Source organism: Trichoderma citrinoviride, assembly GCF_003025115.1.
Source record: "Trichoderma citrinoviride strain TUCIM 6016 unplaced genomic scaffold BBK36scaffold_13, whole genome shotgun sequence".
Classification (NCBI taxonomy): domain Eukaryota; kingdom Fungi; phylum Ascomycota; class Sordariomycetes; order Hypocreales; family Hypocreaceae; genus Trichoderma; species Trichoderma citrinoviride.
The window spans coordinates 279,800-304,579 of record NW_020194721.1 but is presented as its reverse complement, the minus strand read 5'-3'; the positions used below and the strand labels follow the sequence as shown (position 1 = coordinate 304,579).

General features: G+C 56.0%; 9 protein-coding genes across 9 annotated transcripts; 4 read left to right on the top strand and 5 right to left on the bottom strand.

The window, feature by feature from the left end:
* Positions 1 to 72: 72 nt before the first annotated feature.
* On the bottom strand, positions 73 to 3,018 carry BBK36DRAFT_1126960 (phosphatidylinositol polyphosphate phosphatase; the record flags this gene model as incomplete). The annotated part of the gene is made up of 1 exon (XM_024891444.1): positions 73 to 3,018. One exon carries the CDS (start codon positions 3,016 to 3,018, stop codon positions 73 to 75), a length of 2,946 nt encoding a protein of 981 aa, XP_024746663.1.
* An 853-nt stretch (positions 3,019 to 3,871) lies between these two features.
* Positions 3,872 to 4,528, top strand: BBK36DRAFT_1126216 (PH domain-like protein; the record flags this gene model as incomplete). The annotated part of the gene is made up of 1 exon (XM_024891358.1): positions 3,872 to 4,528. The coding sequence occupies one exon, from the start codon at positions 3,872 to 3,874 to the stop codon at positions 4,526 to 4,528; it is 657 nt and encodes a 218-aa protein (XP_024746662.1).
* A 385-nt stretch (positions 4,529 to 4,913) lies between these two features.
* On the bottom strand, positions 4,914 to 5,954 carry BBK36DRAFT_7365 (BAR-domain-containing protein; the record flags this gene model as incomplete). The annotated part of the gene is made up of 5 exons (XM_024898543.1): positions 4,914 to 5,515; positions 5,586 to 5,659; positions 5,720 to 5,765; positions 5,830 to 5,880; positions 5,942 to 5,954. The coding sequence occupies 5 exons, from the start codon at positions 5,952 to 5,954 to the stop codon at positions 4,914 to 4,916; spliced, it is 786 nt and encodes a 261-aa protein (XP_024746661.1).
* A 390-nt stretch (positions 5,955 to 6,344) lies between these two features.
* Positions 6,345 to 6,965, top strand: BBK36DRAFT_67775 (peptidyl-tRNA hydrolase; the record flags this gene model as incomplete). The annotated part of the gene is made up of 1 exon (XM_024898493.1): positions 6,345 to 6,965. The coding sequence occupies one exon, from the start codon at positions 6,345 to 6,347 to the stop codon at positions 6,963 to 6,965; it is 621 nt and encodes a 206-aa protein (XP_024746660.1).
* Positions 6,966 to 9,386: 2,421 nt separating this feature from the next.
* On the top strand, positions 9,387 to 11,061 carry BBK36DRAFT_7363 (ammonium permease; the record flags this gene model as incomplete). Its single annotated transcript, XM_024898542.1, has 4 exons — positions 9,387 to 9,485; positions 9,552 to 9,868; positions 9,972 to 10,649; positions 10,713 to 11,061. 4 exons carry the CDS (start codon positions 9,387 to 9,389, stop codon positions 11,059 to 11,061), a joined length of 1,443 nt encoding a protein of 480 aa, XP_024746659.1.
* A 1,395-nt stretch (positions 11,062 to 12,456) lies between these two features.
* BBK36DRAFT_1171581 (RNI-like protein) lies at positions 12,457 to 14,968 on the bottom strand (the record flags this gene model as incomplete). The annotated part of the gene is made up of 5 exons (XM_024895593.1): positions 12,457 to 12,834; positions 12,874 to 13,169; positions 13,222 to 13,333; positions 13,400 to 14,122; positions 14,243 to 14,968. The coding sequence occupies 5 exons, from the start codon at positions 14,966 to 14,968 to the stop codon at positions 12,457 to 12,459; spliced, it is 2,235 nt and encodes a 744-aa protein (XP_024746658.1).
* Positions 14,969 to 17,503: 2,535 nt separating this feature from the next.
* On the bottom strand, positions 17,504 to 19,869 carry BBK36DRAFT_1171580 (glycoside hydrolase family 36 protein; the record flags this gene model as incomplete). The annotated part of the gene is made up of 3 exons (XM_024895592.1): positions 17,504 to 19,049; positions 19,119 to 19,728; positions 19,785 to 19,869. The coding sequence occupies 3 exons, from the start codon at positions 19,867 to 19,869 to the stop codon at positions 17,504 to 17,506; spliced, it is 2,241 nt and encodes a 746-aa protein (XP_024746657.1).
* Positions 19,870 to 21,377: 1,508 nt separating this feature from the next.
* On the bottom strand, positions 21,378 to 22,159 carry BBK36DRAFT_1171579 (hypothetical protein; the record flags this gene model as incomplete). Its single annotated transcript, XM_024895591.1, has 2 exons — positions 21,378 to 22,016; positions 22,091 to 22,159. 2 exons carry the CDS (start codon positions 22,157 to 22,159, stop codon positions 21,378 to 21,380), a joined length of 708 nt encoding a protein of 235 aa, XP_024746656.1.
* Positions 22,160 to 23,291: 1,132 nt separating this feature from the next.
* On the top strand, positions 23,292 to 24,443 carry BBK36DRAFT_1126345 (chalcone isomerase; the record flags this gene model as incomplete). The annotated part of the gene is made up of 1 exon (XM_024891369.1): positions 23,292 to 24,443. One exon carries the CDS (start codon positions 23,292 to 23,294, stop codon positions 24,441 to 24,443), a length of 1,152 nt encoding a protein of 383 aa, XP_024746655.1.
* Positions 24,444 to 24,780: the final 337 nt, after the last annotated feature.

Here is a 24,780-nt window from a genome sequence, read left to right as displayed (position 1 = left end):
GAACACCGATAATTCGAATCATCGCCATCTCATCTTCCTCAAAAATTTACCGCCCCTCTCTCCGCTGAGCGTCTAGCTCCGATCGTCCTTCCTGAGGAACATCTCCAGCACAATCCGCTCTCGGTCTTTCTTCGCCTTGTCCTTATCATCGCTCGATCGGAACAGCAGCGGGCTCACAATCTCGGCATACCGCCTCTCCCTGGCCCTCCTCTTCCGGACTGCTTCAGTCTCGCCGGGGCGGAAGCTGAGCCGTCGGGTTAACGCGCCTGGGGTCGGCCCCGGCGCAGTCGCAGGGTTTAACTCGGCAGCCACACGCGAAAGGGTGGCCGTCAAGAAGACAAAGGCAATGTTGTGGCTCGGAGACATTGCAAGCAGGTCGAGGATGTGATTCTTCACGTCGGGCCACGATGTCACCGGCAGGGTATTGAGATTCGGCAACTCTATAGAGAGCTTAGCCCAGAGATGCGGTGGAACCAGTCCGTCGATGAGAGACGAGAGGAATAGGAGTAAGACGGCAGAGTAAATCTCCAGCTTGTGCGTAGACAGGAGCTCCACCGGCAGAGCATCCGCCAGCGGTGCGTTCGTGTCCAGGGCTGATATGAGTGCCGCCTTGAGTTCGTCCTGCTTGGCCGCTTCCACCGTCCATGTCGCGGAGTCCAACGGCCAGCCCGGGTCTCGCGGCAAAGTCATGTGCTCCAGCATCGCCTCGTCGGCAACGCAACGCTCGGCCATGGTTTGAATGACCTCGGTGAGCTTGAAGAGCTCCCGCGGTGCAGAGCAGTGAACGTCCCAGTCGTACGTGATGGCTCCCTGAATGTTGTTGTCCTTGATAAACTTGCGGATTCCGCACTCCGGCACTCGAATCAGCTCGTCAATCGACCGGCCAAAGCAGCTGGGGAGCCACGTGCCGCGGACAGGAACAAAGTGGTCCTTGCCGCCCTCGACGCGCAGAACCAACACATCGTCCAGCTTGCAGCTGGCGTCGTTGAGCGCGCGAACATGCGAAATCTCCGACACTCGCGCCTCGACTACGGCCAGAATTGTCTCTCCGGGCTCCAGCGTCACCGACGAGCCGAGCCTGGTCTGAGTACCGTCTTGGTCTGGCCGGTGGAACGACGTCTTGAGCCACTGGGCTGCGCCCCGCTCGTCTTCGCTGGTCTGGGTCTCATGGAGAAACTCAAAGCTGGCAGCAGCGCTGCTGGTGTTGGCAATGGTGATGGAGCACGAGTGTGCCTCGAAGAAGCCCACCTCGCCAAAGTCGACGACTCCGTCCGTCGCGCCGTGGCCCCCCTCGATAATCAGCGTGACGCCGGGCCGGCCCTCGTTCTCAGCCCGATCCAGCTCGAAAGCAATCTCTGAGTGAATCCGAGCCTTCTTTTCGGGATCGACGGCATCGTAGCGCAGAGTGAACGTGGAGAGAACTGGTTTGTGGTCCGATGATGTGATGCGCTGCTGAGAGCTGTAGAAATCGAGAGAGGCATGATCTGGATCAGCACCGTCTGCCGGCCTATCTTCGTTCATGTCGTATTCGTCATACTCGTCATATGCCTCGGTGGATGCTGGCTTTGGCGGCTGTTCCTCTCCGTCGGTGTCGGGGTCGTAGCTAAAGAGCACATCCTCGTCTTCCTCAAGCCCTCTTGCCCTCATCTCCTCGTCTTTGCGCTTGGTCTCCTTCAGCTCCTCCAGCTTCTTGTCATATGCCTCCTTGTCCTTGCGCGTCCTGTAGAGGACCCGATCGCACCAGCTAGGCGCCCTCTGCTTCTCGCTCGAATCGAATAAGCCAAATGTACCGATGTCGTACTTGAAGGTTGGCAGAAAGGTGATAGGTCCTTCTCTCCAGCCGTCGTGGAACAGCTTCTGCTTAGCAATCACTCGTTTCAGCTGGTCATGAGGTAGAAGCGAGTCGATGGTTGCCTGTAAAGACGCTGGGTCCTGGCTAGGGTCTTCCGGAAAGTCGTCGGGATCTGGTAGAGAGCTCTCCGAGTCGAAGCTTTGATCAAAGCTGTGGTCTCTGGAGTACATCGACGACATGGTGGCTGTGTCGTCGTCGCTTTCGGATGACCGCATGACGATGATGCCGTCGTCTCCTTCAATGGGCGCCGGCTTGTCGTTGTTCAAGTCGTACTCTCCGCGAGCATGCAACGTCAGCAGCCGTCTGATGTCGTCTCCTGGCAAGCCATCCAGCCGGAAGTTCATGTCTCCAAACCAGAAAGCAAAGTCTTCGTCTCCGATCCTGTCCCCTTCATCATCGGACACGCCTCCAATCACCACTGGGTCGAACTGAGTCTTGGCCAGGATCTGGGCTACGTCCCAGCACCGTCGGTCAAGAGCAGCTGGACCTGCGCCGCTAGCGAGGTGGCAGTTGACGAACAACAGCTTTGTAGTCTCTCCCAGAACGAGACGAGTGGCTATGGCGCCCTTGTTCCCAAAGTATCCGAGCAGCCCTGTCCCAACCTGTTGCGTAGAGATGTTGCTTATTGTGGGGGCAATCGTGGGAGAGGCATAAATCAGGAGCAGCAGTCCTGTCATCTGCTCAGACACGACAAGCTGATATCCTTGAGGAATTGCTGCTTCCAGCGCTGCCTTCCACTTGTCCATGGGCCCGCTATCGACATATAGGCCCCTCATGTACTCGCCTGTCCGGTTGAGGTCCACCACTTCCTGCAGTCCCAGCACGTAGAGATCGTATCCTCCCTCTCCCTCCTGGGTCATCGGTTCTGGCCTAGTGTCTCCATTGCCCGACTCAGTCGAGCGTCGTGGACGATCGTCACCAGCGATATCGAGCCCTGACAGCGCCTTGTCGACTGGCACATCCTCGACGAACCAGCTGGCGAGGTCCTTATCCGTCCCCGGGCGAGCCGCCACGTTCCAGGTGCCCACCTTGACTCGAATCTGGCACGGACGAAGGTATTCGGAGCGCCGAGACAAGACGGCACGGGCCAGAGACTGAGGGACGCCGACCTCGACGGGGTCCGAGGCGATGGACTGGTTCGTCTGGTCTTTCGCCGGCTCCTCCATTGCGACGGTCGCGAGAGAGTGAGGACAGAGTCGTTGAATGCGGCGTCGCCGGTTCTCACGATCGTGGATCTTGTTGCCACAGCCTGGCTGCTAGATCATGATGCGGCGATGGGGGCGATGGTGTCGAATCCGACGCAATCGGGCGTTGGTCCGCATATATAGGTAGGTAGCTGTGTCTGGTGTTGTCTGTACCTTTTAGTTGTATGGAGTAGGGCTGTGACAATTGTGTAATGTGGTTGGTATAAACTGCGGAATAAACAGCAATCTGGCTGCTGACGGCGACTCGATTGAGTTGGTAGAAAAGCAGAAGAACAGATGTTCACGACAGGGAGGTTGAGAGGAAATACGGTAAAGAGATGGACAGGCGATTATAGAGCAGCTTCCCCATATCTTCAGGCGATCCAGAGCTTCGCGTCATGCCGAGAGCAGCTACCGTCCCGGGGCGTTATCGATAAGCTCCAGCGACGTTCTTTACTCACTGGCAGCTGCTCTAAGCCCAGTCTCTCCAGTGCTCGCAGCTGTCAGGTCAAGCCAACCTCGACAAAGCGACATCATCAACTGACCGCTGTCCTCTCTCGCCCACAGACCGAAACGACTCTCTACACATCATCGCCATCACTCCGCCAATCACCTTTTCTTGCATTGCTGTTTGTCTCTCTCGACATAGCTGCTCTCAACCACTGCCGTTTCCTCTTTCGACACCGAACCTCCCCGCCATCACAGCCTCAGCTTGACCAACAAACTCATACTCTCATTCTCTCTTCATCCTCGCCCAGACATACCACACGCTCTGTCGTCCACCACAGCAAACTCAGCCAAACAACTCCTTCTCCACGCTTCGTCCTCCCACAAAATGAGCCGTCCAGCCCCCCGAAAATCGCGGCACCACCGCCACCCGTCCAACCGCATCCCCGCCATCTCCGACTACGAGTCCGACGTCGCCGCCATGGCTCCGACCTACGAACCGCCTCCCCCCCGGACCAACACGGAGCTCAACCTCTCCGTGCTGCAGCGCTACCTGCCCTCCATCAGCCGCATCCTCAGCATCGCCGCCAACGCCGTCGTCTACACCTTTGACGCTGCCGCCTCGAGCTGGGAGAAGTCGGGCATCGAGGGCACCATGTTTGTGTGCGCGCAGACGCCGCTGCCAGATGACGTGCACAATCGTCCGCGGGCGTGTGTTTTCGTCTTGAGTCGACGGGGCCTGGACAATGTCATCGTTGATTTGGCGAGGGTGGGACATGTGGAGATCATGGGCGAGCTGGTGATTCTCAAGGTGGAGAGCGATCATGAAGCCGAGGAGAAGGTGTTGGGGCTGTGGATTCACAACGACGAAGAGCAGACAAGGGCAACGAACGGGGCCATTATTGAAGAGAGCTGGAAGATTGCGCGTGCTGCTGGGACCGTGGAGAATGAGGGACCAGAGGCAGGGCCAGCAATGCAGGCAATCGGGCGACCATTGACGCTTAATGAGCTCTTTGGGAGACAAGCAGAGGCTACGGGAAGTTGAACGCCTATGACCAAAACACCCAAACAATCTTAACTAGGCACAAGCCAAACCATTAGGACAAAGCAACGCCGAGTCCCCATCTGAAGGATTCAAAGGACAATCTCTTATCACTCCAAGCGCCAATCACTAAAGGATAGAGTCAGACATGCTCACCAGTGCTTGTCCCTAGCGGAAGGGAAGGGAATCTCATTACATACTGCCAACCGAAGGCGACCTTCCAGCGAGCAAGTGCTAGTCTATCCATAGACCGTCCTGAGCAAACCAATATCTAAATAACAATAATCGAACAAGGAACCAAACCATACGCCAGTAGCTTCGTAATTCGCATCTCCTCGCTTCCTAACACGTCTTCGCTCCTCTGCTCAAACACCCTGCCACATCCGAATTACACCGTTCCGCTGATGCTCAACTCCCGAATCTCCTGCAACACCTGCTCCACCCTTGCGTCGAGATGTCCTTCTGCGTACAAGTCTCGCGTATCCGCATCCAGATACTGCTGCACTTGTGCCATGCGCGAGTACGCCTCCGCGCAGAACCGCAACTGAATCTTGACCAGCGCCTCAAAGCTAGGGTCCAGATACGGCACGCGCAGGTCAATCAACTGCGGCAGCTCCGTCGTCAGCTGCTCGTTCAGCTGCTCGTACACGGCCTTGGACATCTCCAGCTCCTTCTCCGTCCGCGGCAGCTTGGTGGCGTCCTTGTCCGGCTTCTCGACCAGCTTCTTCACCTTGGCGCGCAGGGCGTCGTAGTCGAGCAGCTTGTGGGAGCGCTTCTTGATGCACTCGTTGACGTCGGGGAAGTAGGCGCAGAACCGGGCGATGGGCTCGAGCACGGTCATTCGGTACGGGCCGTCGAGGGCCTTGATGGTCTCGGCGTCGAGGTCCTCCACGGCCTGCTTGTAGCTCCTGCTGACGCCATCCTTTGCGCCCGAGTCGCCGTAGAACGCATCTATCGTCTCGGCGATTCTCATCTGTGACGCTGTCATGGCTGTCGTAGAGGTCGACAAGTTAGTCCTGCGCCCGGAACGTTCGGCCACAGGGGCCTGGCGTCTGCGTACCTCTCAAAGAGTCAAGATAGCCCTTTGATTCCTTTTGCAGCCGTAGCGCAGCTGTCTCCATTGTTCTGAACCGTCTGTGATTGGGTTAGCACGTGCTGTCCCCTCACCAGCAGCTTGTTTGTCTCCTATTCTACCTCTCTTCGACCTCGTAGTCACGATCGTTTGTCTTTTCCACATGCCCTGCATCGCATGATGAGTAACGATTCCCATCCCTCGTATGATTCGGCTGGAGGGTCATAATCACCCGTCTTCATCATCACCTGCGTCGTCGCGCGGTTCACATTCTTCTTGAATCCTGCGATCTCGTCAGCCCCTCTCCCTCTTGTCCGTCAGCGGGGCATCCGCAAGCTCCGTACCCGCCCACGACATGTTGCTTGTCTTGTCTTTGCTTCCCGGTGACTGTAGCTGGTGTTTCTCTGCTGGATCTCGGGTATCGGGGTATCGACTGTTTGCGCAGCTGGTTGGTGCTCGTTGGCTCGGTTTGCGGCAGATGACGGACTCAGGAGTTTGCGATTGTGAGGCTGAGGCGTGAGAGCAGGACAAAGTGACGAACTGCCAGATGCCCAGCCACGATGCTCCGCCCAATGGGCTCGTCGACGTCAGCGGTGCTAGCTCAGCCACACCGGGGAAAATATGTTCCGCCATTCCCTGATTTGCGCTGCTGTTTCTCACGTGAATGACCGATTTCTCGTCTTTTGCTTGGAATATTCCATGATTTTGCAGGTCAGTCAACCCACGGCAGTCCTTTCTGCGGAAAGCATGTTCAACCCTCGATTCCTCGTCATCAGTCTGGGGAATCCACTGCCAAAATACGAGAGTCTACATTCGGCCGGTCATTTTGTTCTCAATGGCCTCACCAAGGCACTCCACCAGCCGGCCTTGCGCGAGGTGACGCTGGGCAGGCAGTCTTGCATGGTGTCTCAGGGCCCGAAATACACGCTCGTGCAGTCTCCGACGTATATGAACGTCTCTGGAGGCTTTGTGGCCAATGCATGGCAGGAGACTGTCCGGAAATACGGCGCTGAATCGCTCAGCTTGGTCATTGTTCACGACGAGCTGGAGAAGGACTTCGGGGTGGTCAAGCTTCTTCCCTGGGACCGTAGTCCTCGAGGGCATAACGGCGTCAAGAGCGTGAGGGGATCAGTGTCACCGAAAAAGTATCCGGAATCACCATTTGCCCGAATTGCCGTTGGCATTGGACGGCCCGAGGCACGGGATCCGGCCACAGTGAGCCGCTACGTGCTCAACAAGATCTCTCGTGAGCACCGGACAGCTCTGGAAGAAGAGGCTCCCTGGGACGTCGTCAAGTGTCTGATGGATCTGGAAAAGCAGTGGAGGGAGGACGTCCAGGGCAGTGCCGGAGGAAACACCGGGCCATGAGCAGTATCATCTTTTACTTACATCCATGCCGATATATCAACAACTTGCATGTCTCAACGATAGCATGACCGGATACAGCATAGACGGAGGATTTTGCCACCGGAACATGTGGGCGCTCCGACACTGGACAGCCACTTGTTACTGGACAGACATCGAAGCACCTCAGGCCGTAAGGAATGAATGAAGCATCAGGATAGACAGGCCGCGGGACCGGGATTTGGCGGAAGCACTGCAGGATACTATGCTTTTGCGAAAGACGATAGACTATTCCGCGCTCGGATTGATATTTTCACCGGCGCTCCAGTAAGTGTGGAAGAACGCCCAGTCGAATCTCATCGAGATCGATCTGTCTTACCCTCTGCTGTCTCTATAGCGGAGACGACATACCAGCCGACGCAAAATACAGAGTCCAGAGTGCATGAACCACTGGATGTGACAGAATCCATGTCGCAGAATGGCATGGTTTCGCCTGAACTGAGCGTGGCGACAATCACCGCGAAAACTATATCGATGGAATACTCAACTCAAGAACTATCAGCCATTCGATTCTCGACTATTCTCACCACTTCTCCTACCTCTGAGTGATCTTCTGCTATACCTGTGAATCCCGTCAGATCGGCCCCGGGCAAATGTATAGGATTCGACGCACGGTCGGTCGAAAACCTGGGGCCGCTGATAGTGTGATTTGTGTGACTTGCATGTGAAAAGCGAGAATCTCAAGGTCAATCTTTGCCATCACCACCATTGCCTGTTTTGCGCCCATGGCTTACACGACTTCGTCTACCTTTCTAACAGTTGATGCCACAGACGCCACCACGCCACCACGTTTTCGCCTTACCCGGAAGCACGGGGAGACGTGGGGATATCCCGGGGAAGAGGAAACCAGCAGCTGAAGCAGCCATTCATGTGAACAACGGCATCAGGCACAGCTTCACCGCGCTAGACAGCCAGCCTGAAGTGCGAGCCCCCACAAGCGCCGTCTCGAGAGATAAGGACTGTCGCCCAATCAGCATCGCCAGGCGGGAGCCGGGGTGCCATGCGTCTAACATCGAGGGTCTACGCCAGACTGGGCATCGGTTCCGTGAGAGGCGCGGCGTTGGAAAGACTGATGCCACTGATAAGAGCCATGGGTGGGTGTGTCAGACAACGGCGGATAAGCACAAATGGCTTTGCGTAAGGCCTTGGGACTGATACTGAGGACAATGTACGCATGGACTATCGGGCAGGGTTGGCATGGTGTTGGTGTGCCTCCGATTTGATGCATACAGGGACGGGACCTTACGATCTGGCAAAGGGGTGCTGTTTGGTGTTGTTTGATGGACTCAGCTCGACGATGATGAAGCAAGTGGAGTGAGCGAGGCTCAAGCTATGCAGGGATGCAACATCGCACTGCAGAAGCCTCATCTTCAATACCACCGAGTGTCTCTCGACGAACAGATCATCTCCAGTTCCGTCTCGAGGTCGGCGCGACGAACCGAAAGGGAGGGACCCCATCTGAGTGAGACAGAACCAACCACGACAAGCAACAGCGCTTCGAAAGCTCATACAACTTATACATACGGCAACACTTTAAACAGGAAACCCCACGCCAGCTGAGAGACCCTCACAGCATGTCACTGGTATTCATTCCGCTCCCTGCAAAGACGTTGATCGCAGAAAGCCAAATGAATAGGCTGTCAGCTATACGAAAACTGCCTCAGCCAAACCCTCCCATCTCTCATACACTGGCGTGATATGCCACGAGATAAGCCTCGCAGATAAGCATCAACCCAACATGGTACCGAATCCCCGGACAACCTGTGGGAGTCGCATCACTTATCTCTGTGGCTTCCTCCCTGGGCACTAACCGGCGTCCGCACCAATGAAGTCGCCATCCATCTCGAGGGCGATAAGCTCATCTGAGAGGCGCGCCAGTCGCCCCGACCTCGCAGCGTACCTGTCTGGCGAGACAGACTACTACTAGTATTGGGCTTCATGCGGCTGGCCGCATTGTATAGTGTTCTGGGCGTGGGATGTGGCAGCTTTCTCTCCTGGCCGATGGATGCTCCGAGTTGGTGTTGACCCAGTCACATAACTTTAAAGCAAGCGAGCTGAAAGGACGTGCGGGATAAGTCGGGGGGGTGATCGATGAAGCTGAGGATCAGAGTGCATGGCCATGCCAGGTTATCTATAGGCTAGGGGGTCGATGGCAGTATATGCATACATATATCAAGCCAGCTCCCATCTCAACCCCCCCTTCTTCCCCTGTCGTTGGATTCTCGTCCATCCATCACCGGCCTCGTGATTCTCACTTGAGGACTTCTCACTTGAGGTTATTCTTCAGTGTGCCGTCGACTCGAAGAGCTACACGACCAAAACACCAAGGACCAACCGATAGCAGAACGGTATTGGGCATAGGAAAGGAGGAACAAGAGAAGCATCATGTCGACACCACCAGGCGTCGTTGCCTACAATGGCACAACAGGCAAAGCCGACTCTGGTCACTCGACCGGAGTCAGCGACCTCAACATCTTTTACGACGTACGTCTTTCCTCGATCCCGTGAACAGGAGTAACAAGTCACTTACTTACACATCCTCTCACACAGACCGGCAACATGGCCTGGATCACCGTCAGCGCCGCCCTCGTCCTGCTCATGATCCCCGGCGTGGGCTTCTTCTACAGCGGCCTCGCGCGCCGCAAGTCGGCCCTGTCGCTCATCCTGCTGTCCATGGTCTCCGTCGGCGTCATCTCCTTCCAGTGGTTCTTCTGGGGCTACTCGCTGGCCTTTTCGCGGACCGGCAACGCCTTCCTGGGCGATCTGACGCAGTTTGGCCTGCTCAAGACGCTGGCCCAGCCCAACGGCTCGTCCAACATCCCCGACATCTTGTTTTGCCTGTACCAGGGCATGTTTGCCGCCATTACGTGAGTACTCTCTCCTCCAGGAACACATCTTCCCATCTCCTGCTCTCCCCCCATCTCACCCCTCTTAATCGATCAACGAGACTGACACACACACCAAAAACAGTCCCGCCCTGGCCATCGGCGCCGTCGCCGACCGCGGCCGCATGCTCCCCGCCATCGTCTTCATGTTCATCTGGTCCACCGTCGTCTACGACCCCATCGCCTACTGGACCTGGAACTCCAACGGCTGGCTCTTCAAGCTGCCCTCGTACGACTTCGCCGGCGGCGGCCCCGTCCACATCGCCTCGGGCACCTGCGCCCTCGCCTACAGCATCATGCTCGGCAAGCGCACCGGCTACAGCAAGAACAACGGCCTGCCCTACCGCCCGCACAGCGTCACAAACGTCGTCGTCGGCACCGTCTTCCTCTGGGTCGGCTGGTTCGGCTTCAACGGCGGGTCGGCGCTCGGCATGAACCTCCGCGCCATCATGGCCTGCTTCGTGACGAACCTCGCCGCGTCTGTCGGCGGGGTCACATGGGTCCTGCTGGATTACCGGCTGGAGAGGAAATGGAGCACCATTGGCTTCTGCTCCGGCGCCATCGCCGGCCTCGTCGCCATCACGCCTGCGTCCGGTTACGTCACGCCCTGGGGAGGCCTCATCATCGGCATCGTGGGCTCCATCTGCTGCAACTTTGCCACCAAGCTCAAGTTCCTCATCGGCGTGGACGACGCGCTCGACATCTTTGCCGTCCATGGCATCGGCGGCATGGCGGGCAACATCATGACTGGCATCTTTGGAACGTAAGTCATCGTCTCTCAAACCCTCAAACAAGAGACTCATCAGCTAACGTGGTTACAATGCAGCAACTCCATCGCCCAACTCGACGGCAGCACCGTCCCCAAAATCGGCTGGATCCAGCACCACTGGGTCCAGCTCGGCAACCAGCTCGCTGGCATCTGCGCCGCCTTCGGCTGGTCCTTCACCCTCTCCTGCATCATCCTCTTCCTCATGAACCTCATCCCGGGCCTGTCCCTGCGCGTCAGCGCCGAGGACGAGGACGTTGGCGTCGACGACTGCCAGCTGGGCGAGTTCGCGTACGACTACGTCGAGCTGACGCGGCACGTCACCGACGGGGTGCCCATGACGCCCGCCGTGCTGAGCAGCAGCAGTTCGACGGCGGAGAAGCATTCTGCTGAGAAGATGCCTGTGTAAAGAGCGTTTTGATGAAAGAAGAATGTCCTTTGCTGTGGAGGTCGTGCTGAAGGGAGAAATAGGAGGGGGGGTTGATTGACTGGGAGTATATAATGGGCTTTTTGTTTGTGGTGTATATGGGGTTTGCATGGGGGGTTCCGTTTATTGATACCATTTGCTAGAATAAATTTCGTATAATATGAGGCAATAGTACATATATATATGCTATAAACATAGAAACATCTTGATCTTAAAAGAGACCAACGATTAGAAGGTATCAGCATCAACTCCTCTCTCTTCAGCTCCCTCTACTTCAGCTCCCTCTACTTCAGCTCCCTCTACTTCAGCCCCCCTCTTCTCCCGTTCCTCTTCTCCCGCAACTCCATCTCACATCCCACCATTCCTTCACTCATCATATCACCTCGCAGCACCTCACAACACCTCACATCTCATAGCACCTCAATCTCCACATCATATCCCAGTAATTAAACATATCAAATCAATTACCAAACGCCCACGTATATCGTATATCTGAATCAAGAAACATCTCATCCTTTTCCCAACCAGCTGCCCTTCCAGTAACTTTCAATTGACCCTATTTCCATCCTTCCGTCCCCTTCACATCCATCCTGTAACAGTTCCATTCGTAGGCATCAAGAGTCTCATTATCTGCCTTGGTGTGTATGCCTATCTTATTCTCCCATCTGAGAGAAAGTGAAGACAAAAAGAAGAGCAACTCTGTAATTTGCCTCCTATCTGGTAATATAAGAGACTGTAGGTAACGTAACATATGTTATAAACGACATCCTTCTTTTCTCGTACCAGACACTTCACACTTCTCACAGCCTCCGTTGAATTACAGCATTGACGTGCCCTTCTTGTGCAGCCCAGCCGAGTCAGTGTCAGTGTCAACCATCAACCTGTAAAAAAAATGAACGAAAAGAAACAGTTGAAATCAGAAATCCGCCCAGTCGTCTTTCCACACCGAGCCACCACTACAGCTGTCTCAAAGCTCATACAGACCGCCAGCCTTCGACATGCCGCTGCAGCCTTCGAGAACCAGCATCTGCAACCACTATGAAGCTCAATGCCTCCGCCCAAAGGCGTGTGGTGACTTGGATGAAATGCCGAATCATGCCCAATTTTGTCCCAGTAAACCTATGCCGTGCACGCCGATGCAAACTCCTTGGCTGCGCTGTAATAAGTATATAACACTATTTCCCATGCATCGTAAAACAGAAGCTGCCGCGAATAGATATGTATTTGACCCGGGGGCTGGAGGGTGAGCGCCTCGCTTCATTAAGAGGCCTCTTCCGCACCATTCACCTCCCCATCTATCCGGTATGCCCGTCAATCAAAGAAATTCAGGACCGTGCCTATTGCAAGCCCATGTACACAGAGAATGCTTCAAACGCTTCAGTTGGTATCGCTCTGCTGCTGCTGCTCCGGCGTCGTGCTCGACGGCTGATGAATCGTCACCGTGCTGGCACCTGTTGAGGGACCGGCGGCTGCCGCGCTGCCCTGCCCTGAGACGGAGGGTTGTGACAAGCCGGCGACGCTAGCATGTGGGAAACCGTGGTGGCCGTGAGAGTTGGAAATTGTAGCCGTGCTCAAGGGAACGGCGTACTGTGGGAAGGACCTGGTGGTGGCTCCGACGCCTGCAGCAGATTCGTCAAAGAGATCTGCCGAAGCGTTCGGGGCAGGCTGAAACGGCTGGGTTAGCATGCTGGAGAGGAAGTTGGTCGACGAATTGATGATGGGCGGCTCCAGGGGAGGAGGCGGTATCGCCTGACCCTGGTTGCCGGGCTGTGTGGGAGCTGGCGGAACTTGCACATGGAAGGGCAGATTCTGGGGCTGGGCATCGACGACCATTTCGCTGGCGTCCAGGCCCTCAAAGTCGTTATCGTCAAAGGCCATGTCGTCGTCGAAAGCCTCGCCCTCGGTGGTCTGGATGGGAGGCAGTCCGCTGGATCGACGGATGACCGTGCCCCTCAAGCGGCCAGCATGCCGCGTAAAGAAGCTGTCTCGGAGGCTCTCGAATTGCGGCGCCGTGTTCAGGTAGTCGCGAAACTTGGACACCATGGTGCCGGAGAAGACGCAGAAGACATCCCGCTGATGCTGCGTAAACTCTGCTTCAATTAGTATATCGGTCGAGGCAGAAAGATTGGGAACACAACTCACCAGCTGGCGCTTGTCTGCAAAAGGGCTGGAACTCGTCCCGTTGAAATGCCGCCACGCCCGTCAAGCTGAGATGGGTCAGACGAGGGCACGAGTTGAGAAGCCTCATGATGCTCTGCCGTCTTGTTAGTCTTGTCTTTGCGACCAAAAAGGGTGTTGTTTTCCCTTGAATCATTCATACCTTGAGAGTCAGGTTGATGCAGTAGCTGAGATGGACACGCTCCAAGCTGGGAGCAAAGTACTCGCCGCCCAAGAACATTCCGTTGGCGTCCCTCCTCACCCGCGGACGATATGCTGCCTCGGCAAGCGCAAAGACGGACTCGTCGGTAATGCTACTGCACTTGACCAAGCCTATGCGCTTCAGCTTGGGCAGGGTGGCGAGGCATCGAACGGACACGTCGGTGAGCAGCGTGCAGCACCCGAGGTCAATGTAGCGGATGCGATTGCAGCTACGCACCAGGCGAATGACGCCGTCATCGGTGATCTGACCGCAGTGGCCGAGGTGGACATAGTGCAGGTTCTTGCCAAGCTTGGCGATCGAGTGGATGGCTGCATCCGTGATGTTGCGGCACTTGGAGAGGAGCAGGTTCCGCAGACGGGGTGCGGCATCGATAATCTTGGCCACGGCTGCGTCCGTCAGGCGGCTGCAAGACGTCAGGTCGAGGATCCGCAGGTGCTCGTAGACTTGGTTCGGCGGCAGGGAGAGGAAGGCGTCATCGTCGATCAGCTCGCAGTTGGCCAGCCTGAGCTCGCGGAGGCTGTTGCCCTTGGCCAGAAGAGACGTGATGGGGCCGTTTCCGATCTGGACGCACTGGTGGAGGTCGATTTCGAGGATGTTGGGGCAGTGCTCGGCGAAGGCAAGGACGGCGTTGTCGCGCACTTGGATGCATTCGTTGAGTTTGAGCTGCGAGAAAAGATGTTAGCTAATTCCGCTAAAGGATAGAGCGCGGTTACGGGAGAGCGGCTCAAGGCAAGAAAGATATCGAGGCCACGCATCAAGCTGCCAGAAGCCAAAATCACTCACCCTCTTGATATATCTGCAGTTCTGGGCTAGGGTGAGCAAGCTCTCGTTAGAAATGTTCTCGCAGCCCGAGATGTTGAGGCCCTGCAGGCGCTTGCAGTGCTTCGCTATGGCATTGATGGAGCGCTCGGTAATGTGCTTGTCGTTGGAGATGTCGAGGGCCAGCAGGGACGAGCTGTTCTCGACGAGAGCAATCAGGCCCGTGTCGCTCAGGCCGCGGCAGTTGGTCAGCGTCAGGCGCTCAACCCTGGAGCAGACGGCGAGGGGCATGACGCTGCCATCGTTGACCTTGTCGGCGAGGGCGGCGAGGTTGAGGCGCTTGATGAAGTCGCGGTACTGGAAGTAGGGGTGCTCGAGACCCAGCGTCTGGCAGATGCTGTGGTGGTTCTTCCAGTTGGAGCAAGCCGGCCGGTGCCACAGCAAGTCGACAGCGTTCCTAGCCCACCGCTTGCACACGAGCATGCAGTGGTAGAGATCGGACGTCGAGCTCAGCTTGGAGAAGACGCCGATGAGGATCTCGTTGGGCAGCCGGTTGACGGGCGGCCAGCAGGCGTCGTCGACGACCTGCATGTCTGAGAAGTTGGGGACGCCGAGCGAAGACTGGGAGTCGTTGGCACCCAGAAAGAAGTCGGACTCTTCGTTGTCGGCCGGCACGGGGGAATTTGTCGATGAAGAGGACCGAGAGTCCTCCCGGCCTGAACTGCCAGCGCCAGAGGGCATTGTGGCCATGGCGTTTGTACGGGCTTGAGCGGGCAGAGGGCCGCTGCTTGTCGGGCTCAGTCTGAAGATGTGCGAACGAGGAACTGGCGGCAAGGGGCAAAGAGCCTCCCGTGGTCCGGCGGATGGCGGTCGTGAATGGGCTCGTCGGGCTATTGGGAGCGGCTCGTGGCAGGTCGATCGGCGGGAGGGTTCGATCCGGGCGATTCTTGTTTTCTTGTTTTATCAACGACAAAACAGGCCGAAACAGAAACAAAACGACGAGGAAAACAAAACGGCGGCGGAACACACAAGGACTGCCGTGCTCAGGGTTGTTTTAGGATGAGTCTGGGAGACGGAGCAAGCAGACGGTGGAAATGAGGAACCCTTCGAAAGGGGGGGGGCTTTTGCGAGGGCAGAAGGGCTGGCTGTCTTGTCCTGTCCCGTTCCTCAGAGGCCTTTTTTCCAGGGCTGACTGTCGGCTTTCCTTGGGCACGAGAGACGGGCGTCAGGGCACACCGACTGGGAGGCGTGCGTCTGGATGTCTCAGCGGGTGGAAATCAGCAGGGCGAGGCCAGCGAGCTGGTTTGTGGTCGGGTCGGGGGGGAGGCTGGATGACGTCGGTCTGGGATTTCCGCTCGAGGGCCGTGTATCCGTCGCAGGGGGACTTGGAGGCCGTTCTGTCCGTCTGTGTCTGTGTCTTCTCGTGTCTGTGCGGGCTGGTGCTTGTGCGTACAAAGGGATGCCGGATGCCAGGTACGGGGATGTACGGCGCAGGTGGTGGCAAGCAGACCGCAGGCAGAGGCCGAAGCTGGAGCTGGAGCGGGAAGCGGGACAGAAGCAGGAGGAAGACTGCAGGTGAGCAGCGGCGCAGACAGACTGGCAGTCTGGAGTGAAAGGGAGCCGGGGTGGGAAATAAGAGGCCTGGATGCTGGAAGGGGGGCTGCAGGTCTTGCGTCCAGAGGCGGCAGATGGATGGTTTGTAGGGTTATGGATCTGAGGGCGTGTTTGATGAAGGCTGGCGATGGCCTGGCAGTGGTCAGCACCTGGGCAGCCAAAGCGGAGCGGACGGGAGCCCAAGGCTAGCACTGGACCACGGGCCCCTCTGGTGTCCTGCAGACGCTGGAGGGCGCTGGAGGAGGGCGCTAGCAGGCGCCACAAGTCGCTGGAGCAGCGCTCTGGCCCTCGTTGGACCTGGAACCTGGAAGAGCGCAGCTCTGGCCTGCATTACTAATAGTTTGAAGGCGCATAAGCTCAACAACTCATGTTGCTTCGAGATGCTTGCAAGAAGCTGAACACCACCGACGTTGCATACATCAACTGACGATCCTGTAGCAAACGCAAAGCGAGACACGGCGTCCAAGTACTCAACTCAAGCCACAGCAGCTCCTACGAGATAAGGTAGTAGTACTAGGACGAACTCGTACTTAGCAGACTACAGCCTGGACGGCATAGCATCACAGCGTTCCCCTCACTTCACTTCTCTCTTTTCTCTTTCCCCCTCCTTTTCCACGTTCTCTGCTAAACCAAATCGAAAACCAGACAAGCGCCACGAAGGTCCAAAGAGAGCAAATAACGGGAATTCTACCTGAGCTCCCGCCTTATCCATTGCAAAGGCCCCTTTACCGGCGATTTATCATATACGCTTCCCTCTTATTTCTCCTCAACTCTTGAGGCTCCTCTATGTGACTCAGCTGTGTATCACTGCATGTTGCCGGCATGGAACATGGAACATGGATGGCTCTCTATGTGTGCAGAGTACTCCGTACCGAGAGTAGCATCAGCTGTAATTCCCACTTCGCACTTCCAACTTCCAACTTGTACGCGATAATTAGGTCCAGGTTCATCAATACAACTTCAACCTCGTCCCCGGCATCCTCCATCTTCATCTTCCTCTCCTCTCCTCCTCCTCCTCCTTTTCTCTCCTTACAGCACTCAGTCCTTTCAACCCAAAAGCACACACTAATACCAGCCACAAAAAGACCACAGCAAATCAAACAGCCTCTGCACCTTAAATCACCGCACGTGACGCCCGCATCTTGTCACAAAAAGCCACTGCATGCAGCTGATGCCAATCACACTTTGCACATCCATGTGCAAGTACTATTACTTTATTAGACACAGCCAAAGCAAATCAGGCACATGTGAACCCTGCCTCCTCATCTGTAGCCTTTCCTCATTCTCCTTGCAGAGCATCTTATTCTCCAGACTTCATAGAATTAAGTATTTTCAGGTAGATGATCACAGGAATGATGTCAAATTCCCTGCCTCAGACAGAGCCTGATCTTGTTTGTCCAAAAGGTACAGGGACCCTTGTACCTCAGCCATCATCACATGCTTCGCTGCCCAAATATGGCCCTTACATCAGTGCCTTACCGCATAATGACTCTCATTCTGGACTCAACACAGCATCAACTCGTGAATGAGCTCACCATACAGTCAGGTAACATATGCTATTATTACTGAATGCTAAGCTACTGCAAGGGCTACTGAAAAAAAAAAACGCATTACCACCGCCTGTAGGTCATGTACCTGGGTCACGGTCATCAAGACGGCCTCGCCCACAGCTCACTTCTGCTTCTCCAAAAACACCACCTTGCTGTCATAGTCCCCATTAAACTGGTACTGCAGCCCGATATTCATCAGCGTCGCCCCCGAAAACGTCTGGTTGCCGTCAATCTTGTACTTGGCCGAGGCGTCCAGCCCCTGCAGCCGCAGCACCGGCCACGCGTTGTTGATGTTGGCCCGGATCTGAAAGTAGAACAGGACCGCCTGGCTGCCGTCCTGCGAGATGAAGAGCGCCGCCGGCCAGTTGGACTCCTCCGGCAGGCTCAGCCGCCACATGTCGCCCTTGACCACAATGGGGTTCACCTTCTCTGCCAGCGCAATGATGCCCGGGATCTGCGCCTTGTCGTCCTCCGGCATCACCGCCGGGTTGAGCTCGAAGCCAAACGAGCCGCCCATCATGGCAACGTGGGCACGGAAGGCAATGGACGTTGTGCGCTGCGTGTTGCCGTTGGGCACGGCGGAGACGTGGGCTCCCATGGCCGATGGCGGATACACGAGCGACGTGCCAAACTGGATCGCGATGCGCTCCACGGCATCCGTGTCGTCAGACGTCCAGATGTGAGGAAAGTACTGCAACACACCGGGGTCGAACCGGCCGCCGCCAGACGCGCATCCCTCCCAGCGAACATTGGGGAACTTTGACGACAGCGTGTCAAAGACGCGGTACAGGCCCAGCATGTAGGCGTAGTCGAGCCCTGGGTAAGGGGCCTCGTGGATGCCGCGGTTGTTGTCCCACTTGACGTACGAAATGCTGGCGTTGCCCAGGAAGTTAGACAGCGACTCAATGATAAAGTCCTGCACCTCGGGGAGAGCGACGTTGAGCACCAGCTGGTTCCTCGTCAAGGTGCGAGGGTATGGCCCGGCGTGAATCGCCCAGTCGGGATGCTCGTGGTATAGGGTTGAGTTGGGGTTGACCATTTCCGGCTCGAACCAGAGGCCGAACTGGAGATGGTCAGACGAGTTGGCCACCTTGAGCTTCGTCACGTCGCTGACGAAGTCCGACATGCCCTGGGGGAACCTCTTGGGATTCGCCACCCAGTCGCCCAGACCAGCGTTGTCACTGATACGAGGATACTTGTCTCCAAACCAGCCATCGTCCAGGACAAACAACTTGACGCCGAGGTCGGCAGACTCCTGCGCCAGATGCAGGATGGTGGTATCATTGTAGTCGAAGCCGAGGCCCTCCCAGCTGTTGAGCAGGACGGGGTGCATCTGAGTCGCGAATTTGCTCTTGATGAGATGCTGGCGGTACAGGTTGTGGAACTTTCTTGACATTCCGCCGATGCCCGTATTGGAGAAGATAGCAACTGCCTCGGGGCTGCTAAAGGTCTCGCCTGGTCCCAGTGGCCATGACAGCTGAGAGGGGTTGACGCCGAGGACGGCACGCGTGAGGCCCTGCGAACCCTTTTCCACCTCGACGGAGAACGAGCCAGTGTACACTAGAGAGAAGCCCCATGCCTCTCCTTGGGATTCGGTCGTCGTAGGCGTGATGAGCGAGACGAAGGGGTTGTGCAAGTGTGATGAGTAGCCAGTGGTGCTCCCGAAACTGCATGAGAAGAAAATAACGTATTAGTGGACATCGCTCCTCGTCATCAACCATGCAGCCAAATCTTACCCCTGAGAGCCGTAGTCAACCTTGCGCCGCACCCGCTTTCCCTCGCGAGCCCAGTCACCCTTGAGCTCCAGCATGTCAAACTCCTCGTACGGCAGATCGACGCTCAAGCTGGCGAGCTTCTCAATGGTGATGTTGCCCTTGCCCATGTTGGTGATGTTGACGCTGCGCACAATGGCGTCGTACTTGGGGAAGATGGAGTACGTCAAGTCGGCCGCCACGGAGCTGTAGTTATCATACATGCTCACAACCAGCGTCGACACGTCCCCGGCATCGCCAAACGTCGACGGCAGGCCGCGCAGCGCCGGCTTGCCCTCGACGACGCGGTGCGACCTGTACTGGAAATCGCTGACCGTGTAGCCCGCCGACTGCCGGATGTGCACCGCGGGCGTGCGAAAGTCGCCGCGGCCCAGGTCCGGGAACTCGCGCCGCTGCCGGCCGATGAGGTCGACCCAGCCCTGGATGGGGCCAATGATGGGAGGGAAGACGCCATCTTCCGTGGCAGGGCCGCCAAAGTGGTCGCCAATGAGGTCACTAGAGTCGTCGTCGACGTGGAAGCGGTACGAGACGTTGTCTCCGTTGAGGGCAAACGACTTGCCAGACGCGGAGATGGCTGTCCAGACGTGTTAGTGTCTGTCTGGGCTGGGGATCAACTGCAGATGGACTCACGACTTGCTGCCCTAACAGAGGCCACCAGTCCCGCCGTCACGGCGAGGACATCCGCCAACCTTCTAGGAGAGGGAGCGCCGAGCATCGTAACGATTGACCACCCCAGAGTCCGAGAGCGACTGTGCTGCTGCAAAGGTCACCGCTTGGGATCTTCACAGCGCAAGGGGAGAGCGCCAGGCACGGCCATCTTATACTCGTTGTAGAGTGTCACACCCGCTTGAGATCCGTCCCAGCCCCCCGGTTACTGATCCGCAGCTCTCCTTCCCTTCGAGTCGGTCAATGGCACGATGGATCTCTGCGTGGGCTCCTCCCACCCGTTCCTCTCGTGTTCGTGCTTGTCACACTCGGGACGCGGATATCACACGGGCAGGCATCTCCAGTCCGCCAGCGGAGGGCCGGGAAAGAATGTTCCACCAGGTACATTAACCGCAACTTGTGCCATATGCCCGACCCTCTTCAAGCTTCTTCAAATGCCTACTTTTGTGCTTAGTATTCCTCCACATCAAGCCCAACCAACAGCATCGTCTGCAAGTCTCCCCTTTTGCGCACCAATGCCGTCGTTTCCAGCCTCTCCGGGACTTCTCCAGGTCCAATCCTTGCGCATGAGGTCATTGGAGCAAGCGGAGAAGATGCGGGGGAGCGTCGTTGGACGAAAGCCTGCTGCCAAGCTGCTTCTCCATAATAGAGAGGCCGATGCGACCTCCATCTGGGCGGCGATCGGCAGTGGGCAAGGGGTTGCAAGTGCTGATGCTGGGGCCGTTGATCTGGGGGAATCCGAGTATTTATCCGACGGGAAGGTGTCGTGAAGATCGGATGATTGCTGCAGATTCTTGGACGGAGTTGGAGACGGAGAAATGTGCAGCATAAACGGCTGTTTGTTGAAGATGAGGTTGGATGGTGGGGTGGCCGGCAGTCGCAGGGATTGCCTTGCCTGAACTCGCTTCTGCGCGTCGACATTGGAGACAAATTGAAGACTCCACGGGTTGCATCCGCGGACTGATCAAAGACGATATGGAATAAATTGCTCTGACCCTTGGTTCGAAAGTCTCATTTTTTCTCTTGACGCTTGTTATCCAATGGTTGTTATAAGGTTTTGCAGCCTTGCCTTATTGTCCACGTAGATGGTGCTTGATGCGATTCAGTACGAGGTTCCAGGAAACCGTCACTTATACCACGGAAGCATCACTTTTATGTATAATAGCATTCCAACGCGCTCGTCATAGCTCCAAAATAGCCTAGTAACATAAGTACGGTAACAAATATCACAAAACTGGTCAATTGGCCGTACCAGACCTAGGATGTCCTAACTGTCAAGCAACTTGGGCAATCCGAGGCGTATGACTACTAGCTTATACATCATGCGTTGATCTACTAACACGTATGCTGTATCATATTCACTTGTAGAGAACAAGCTCACAGTTCGAGCCTAGAAAGATATCAAAGAAAGCGAATGCAGCCGCAAGAAGTCGTTTCTCTGCGGATATATATGTGTATATGTATGTAGTAAATCGCCAATATGTCATCATGTCTCATCAGCTTGCGTTGTCACGAAACAAACGCCACTCTATATGCATTTTCGTCGTATAACAGGCATCAAGGGTATCTCGCTCTCAGGTTCTCCAAGTAATTCCGGTACTGTTGCATCAGAATCTGTATGCTCGACTCGACAAACTTGGCCATCTCGTCGGGGCTCCTGCCCCTCTCCACCCGCTCCAGATCCACTACCACGACTCTATTGCCCACAACGTGAAAGTTGTCGAGCTTCACGTCGTCCTGCACAAAGCCCCTCGAGGCAAGCGCCATAAGGGACTCGTGCAGAAGCTTGCGGATATAGGCGTACGCTTCCTCTGCCGTCTCCGTCGTGTACGGGATGCACACCCCGCCGACGTCGGCCATGAGTTGGCTCCGCACGCCGTCAAACTGCACGACGCCAAAGTGTCGCGGGATGACTGTCCCCTGGAGAGACTGCAGACTCCGGTAGTTTGCCAGCTCGTTGTCGAATTCTTCTTCCCAGTCGGGTTTCTGCGACTTGAGGACGATGGCCGACGGGAGGTACCACTCGGGGAACCATCGCCGCAAGTAGGCTTGCGCAAATTTGGGAAATAGGTAGAGAACGGCTTTGATGACTTGGTCGAGGAGCGTCGGCTGGATTTTCAAGCGGCGGACATTGGGATGGTAGTTGTCGGCTGCCTGGCCGACGGCTGTGATGTGGCGGGATCGAAATCGAAAATGCTGTCAGGGCAAGGGGAGTTAGCAGACGAACCAGGTATTTCCATCTTGTAGTCCACAAGAGAACAATCACTCACAACTGTTTCTACGGGCTCATTCCAGGGTATCTTTCTGCTAATGTGAAGCCCCGGGAGCAAAGTGGACATTGCAAGTTGAACGACTGACGAGGCGGAGAAGCAAGCAACCAAACAAACAAAAAAAGGAGTGGATATCCCCTCTCATCCAGGGAAAGGAAGCAGATATGGGGTTATTCGTGCCTCGTGAGAGTTAAAAGACCGGCACAGAGATCAAGCCTGAACTAGCAGGCGAGAGGGAAAGATGGCAAGGAGCGAGAAGGCGAGCGCATTGGAAATCATGTAAAAGCCATGTCGTGCATTTGCTGGGGGAATAATTTTGGCGGAGGCAATTGGCGGTAGAGCACGCGGCCAATCAGCGTGCAGAAATGACCACGCCCGTTAAGTGACCGTCTTATCGATAAGAGACGCGGCCCGGGCCGTGAGAACCAGCAGAAAACTGGGCGAGGTTGGTGCTCGTATTTGGCGGGCACAGCTGAGGCGCTCAGTATGATTTGTTCTTTTGAAATTGCATTCTAAGCTGCACCGGCAGATTACTTGTGGTAAGTGAAGAGATCAGAGTTGGATACAAGTGGGATGCGGGTACAGTATGGTTCATGCAGGGTGCATCTCACTTATTGGCTGCTGGTGTAAGGGAGTTTACATTGCGACAGAAGCAAAAGAGTGAGCAGCGATGCATGAATAATGATTAAGCAAAGGTACGAATATATTGACTCTATCACTCTGAATTATTTTTAGGGTACAGAGAAACTCCTTAAGCCCAAATACTGAATGTCGCCTTACTCTTGCATCTCAGCTAGAGAGGGACACTTTGAGACATGCTACTTATCACGTTAGCGCACCTCAACAAGCCTTTTCTTCACTTCCAAAGCAAACCACTAGGCTTTCATGTAATCCAGAACATTGACACAGGTGTCGGACTTAATCATTAGGTCCCAAATACAGGTTCAATGCCCATTCAAGCGTCAAAAAGCAGCAAGTTCAGTTTACTGGGCGCGCTCCAGGGTAGCGTCGGATACGACTGCGACCCGAATGATGTCACATCACGTGGGGCACGTATTCCAGTCTTCCAATGGTCAACACCAGCATCAGCATCATGCCACTTACAGTTCCCCCAAAGTAGCTGTACGGCCTCATTCTCCCTTCCCACAGCCAAATGAGGTGACTGAATCGGATTCCTCTCATTCAATTGAAGCCATCCACCATGCTCCGTCCAACGAACCTCCGGCCGGTGCTCCGGTCCGCCCCCCGCTGCCAGCAGTGCCTCCGTCGAAGCCTCTACTCCGGCAAAGGCTCCTCGCGCGTGTCCCAGGACCTGGATCTCAACAAGCTTAACTCGCAACGCCGCGACTACGAGCGCCATCGCACCATCTTCCTCGCTGCAGGAGCCACGGCCGGCCTCATCTCGTTCATCTACACGGCGTGGAAGCTGAAACAGGCTCTGGCGGAGCAGGCCGAGAAGCAAAAGGGCAAGGCGGCCGTGAAGTGCGACGCACCGCCAATCCCAGAAGAGACGTTCAAGACAGAAGCGGGAGAGAAGAGGAAAGTCGTGGTACACGACGAGGAGGGGCGAGCCATTGTTCCCACGGGGAATAGCGTGGTGCCAGCGTTCCCGAGGAATATCGAAGTCAAGCTGCCGTCTGCGGAGGGGGACAACTCGATCGCGGCGACCATCTCGGACAAGCAGGGAAATGAGTACACGCTTGTGGGCTTGGGCGTGCGGACGGTGACGTTTATCGGCATCCAGGTGTACATGGTGGGCTTTTACGTGGCTACGCAGGACATTGCGAAGCTGCAGCACTATCTGATCAAGAAGATCAACCCTACCGCCACGACGCTGATTCCTTCTGAAAAGGATGCGCTGCGCAAGGCTCTTAGGGATGCGACCGAGGGCGAGGAGACGTGGGATGCTCTGCTGAGGGACTCGGACTGCCGCAGCGTGTTGCGCATTGTTCCCGTGCGGGACACCGACTTCCACCACCTGCGCGACGGCTTCGTCCGGTCCATTGCCGCGCGGTCGCAGCGCAACCCGGCGTACAATGACGACACTTTTGGCGCCGCCATGAGGGACTTCAAGGCGCTCTTCAACCGCGGCTCCGTGCCGAAGAAACAGGAGCTGCTGCTGTGTCGAGACGGAAAGGGCGCGCTGACCGTCCTGTTCAACTCGGGCAAAGGCAAGGACTCTAGGGTGGAGCTCCTGGGCACGGTCGAGGACGAGAGGCTATCGCGGCTGCTGTGGCTCAACTATCTGGCCGGCAGCAAGGTGGCCTCGGAGCCGGCGCGGGAGAGCATCATTGAGGGCGTCATGGAATTTGTGGAGAGGCCGGTGGGAACGGTTGCTTCGCAAGTCGTATAGACGGCCACTGTCTTCAGTATGACGGCGGCATGCGACCATGTAAATGTGTAGCTTGTATAATACCAGCAGCGGAAAAGAGATGGCCGCATGCTGATTTGAACGAAAGAAGTCAACTCCTCAAGAGTCCACAAACTTGAAGTAGAATGATTTATCCTTTATATTCTGAATTTCTTAAGCAGCGGCAGCAACTCTAATCGAGCCTATATTGCCAAACCACAGCCAAGCGCATCTTTCATATCGCGCAAAAGCCGCATCTATATCTTGGATTGTCCCTCTCTTCTATCAAACACCCACGTAGCGATCCAAATCAGCCATATGATTCTTCATTCCCTTCGTT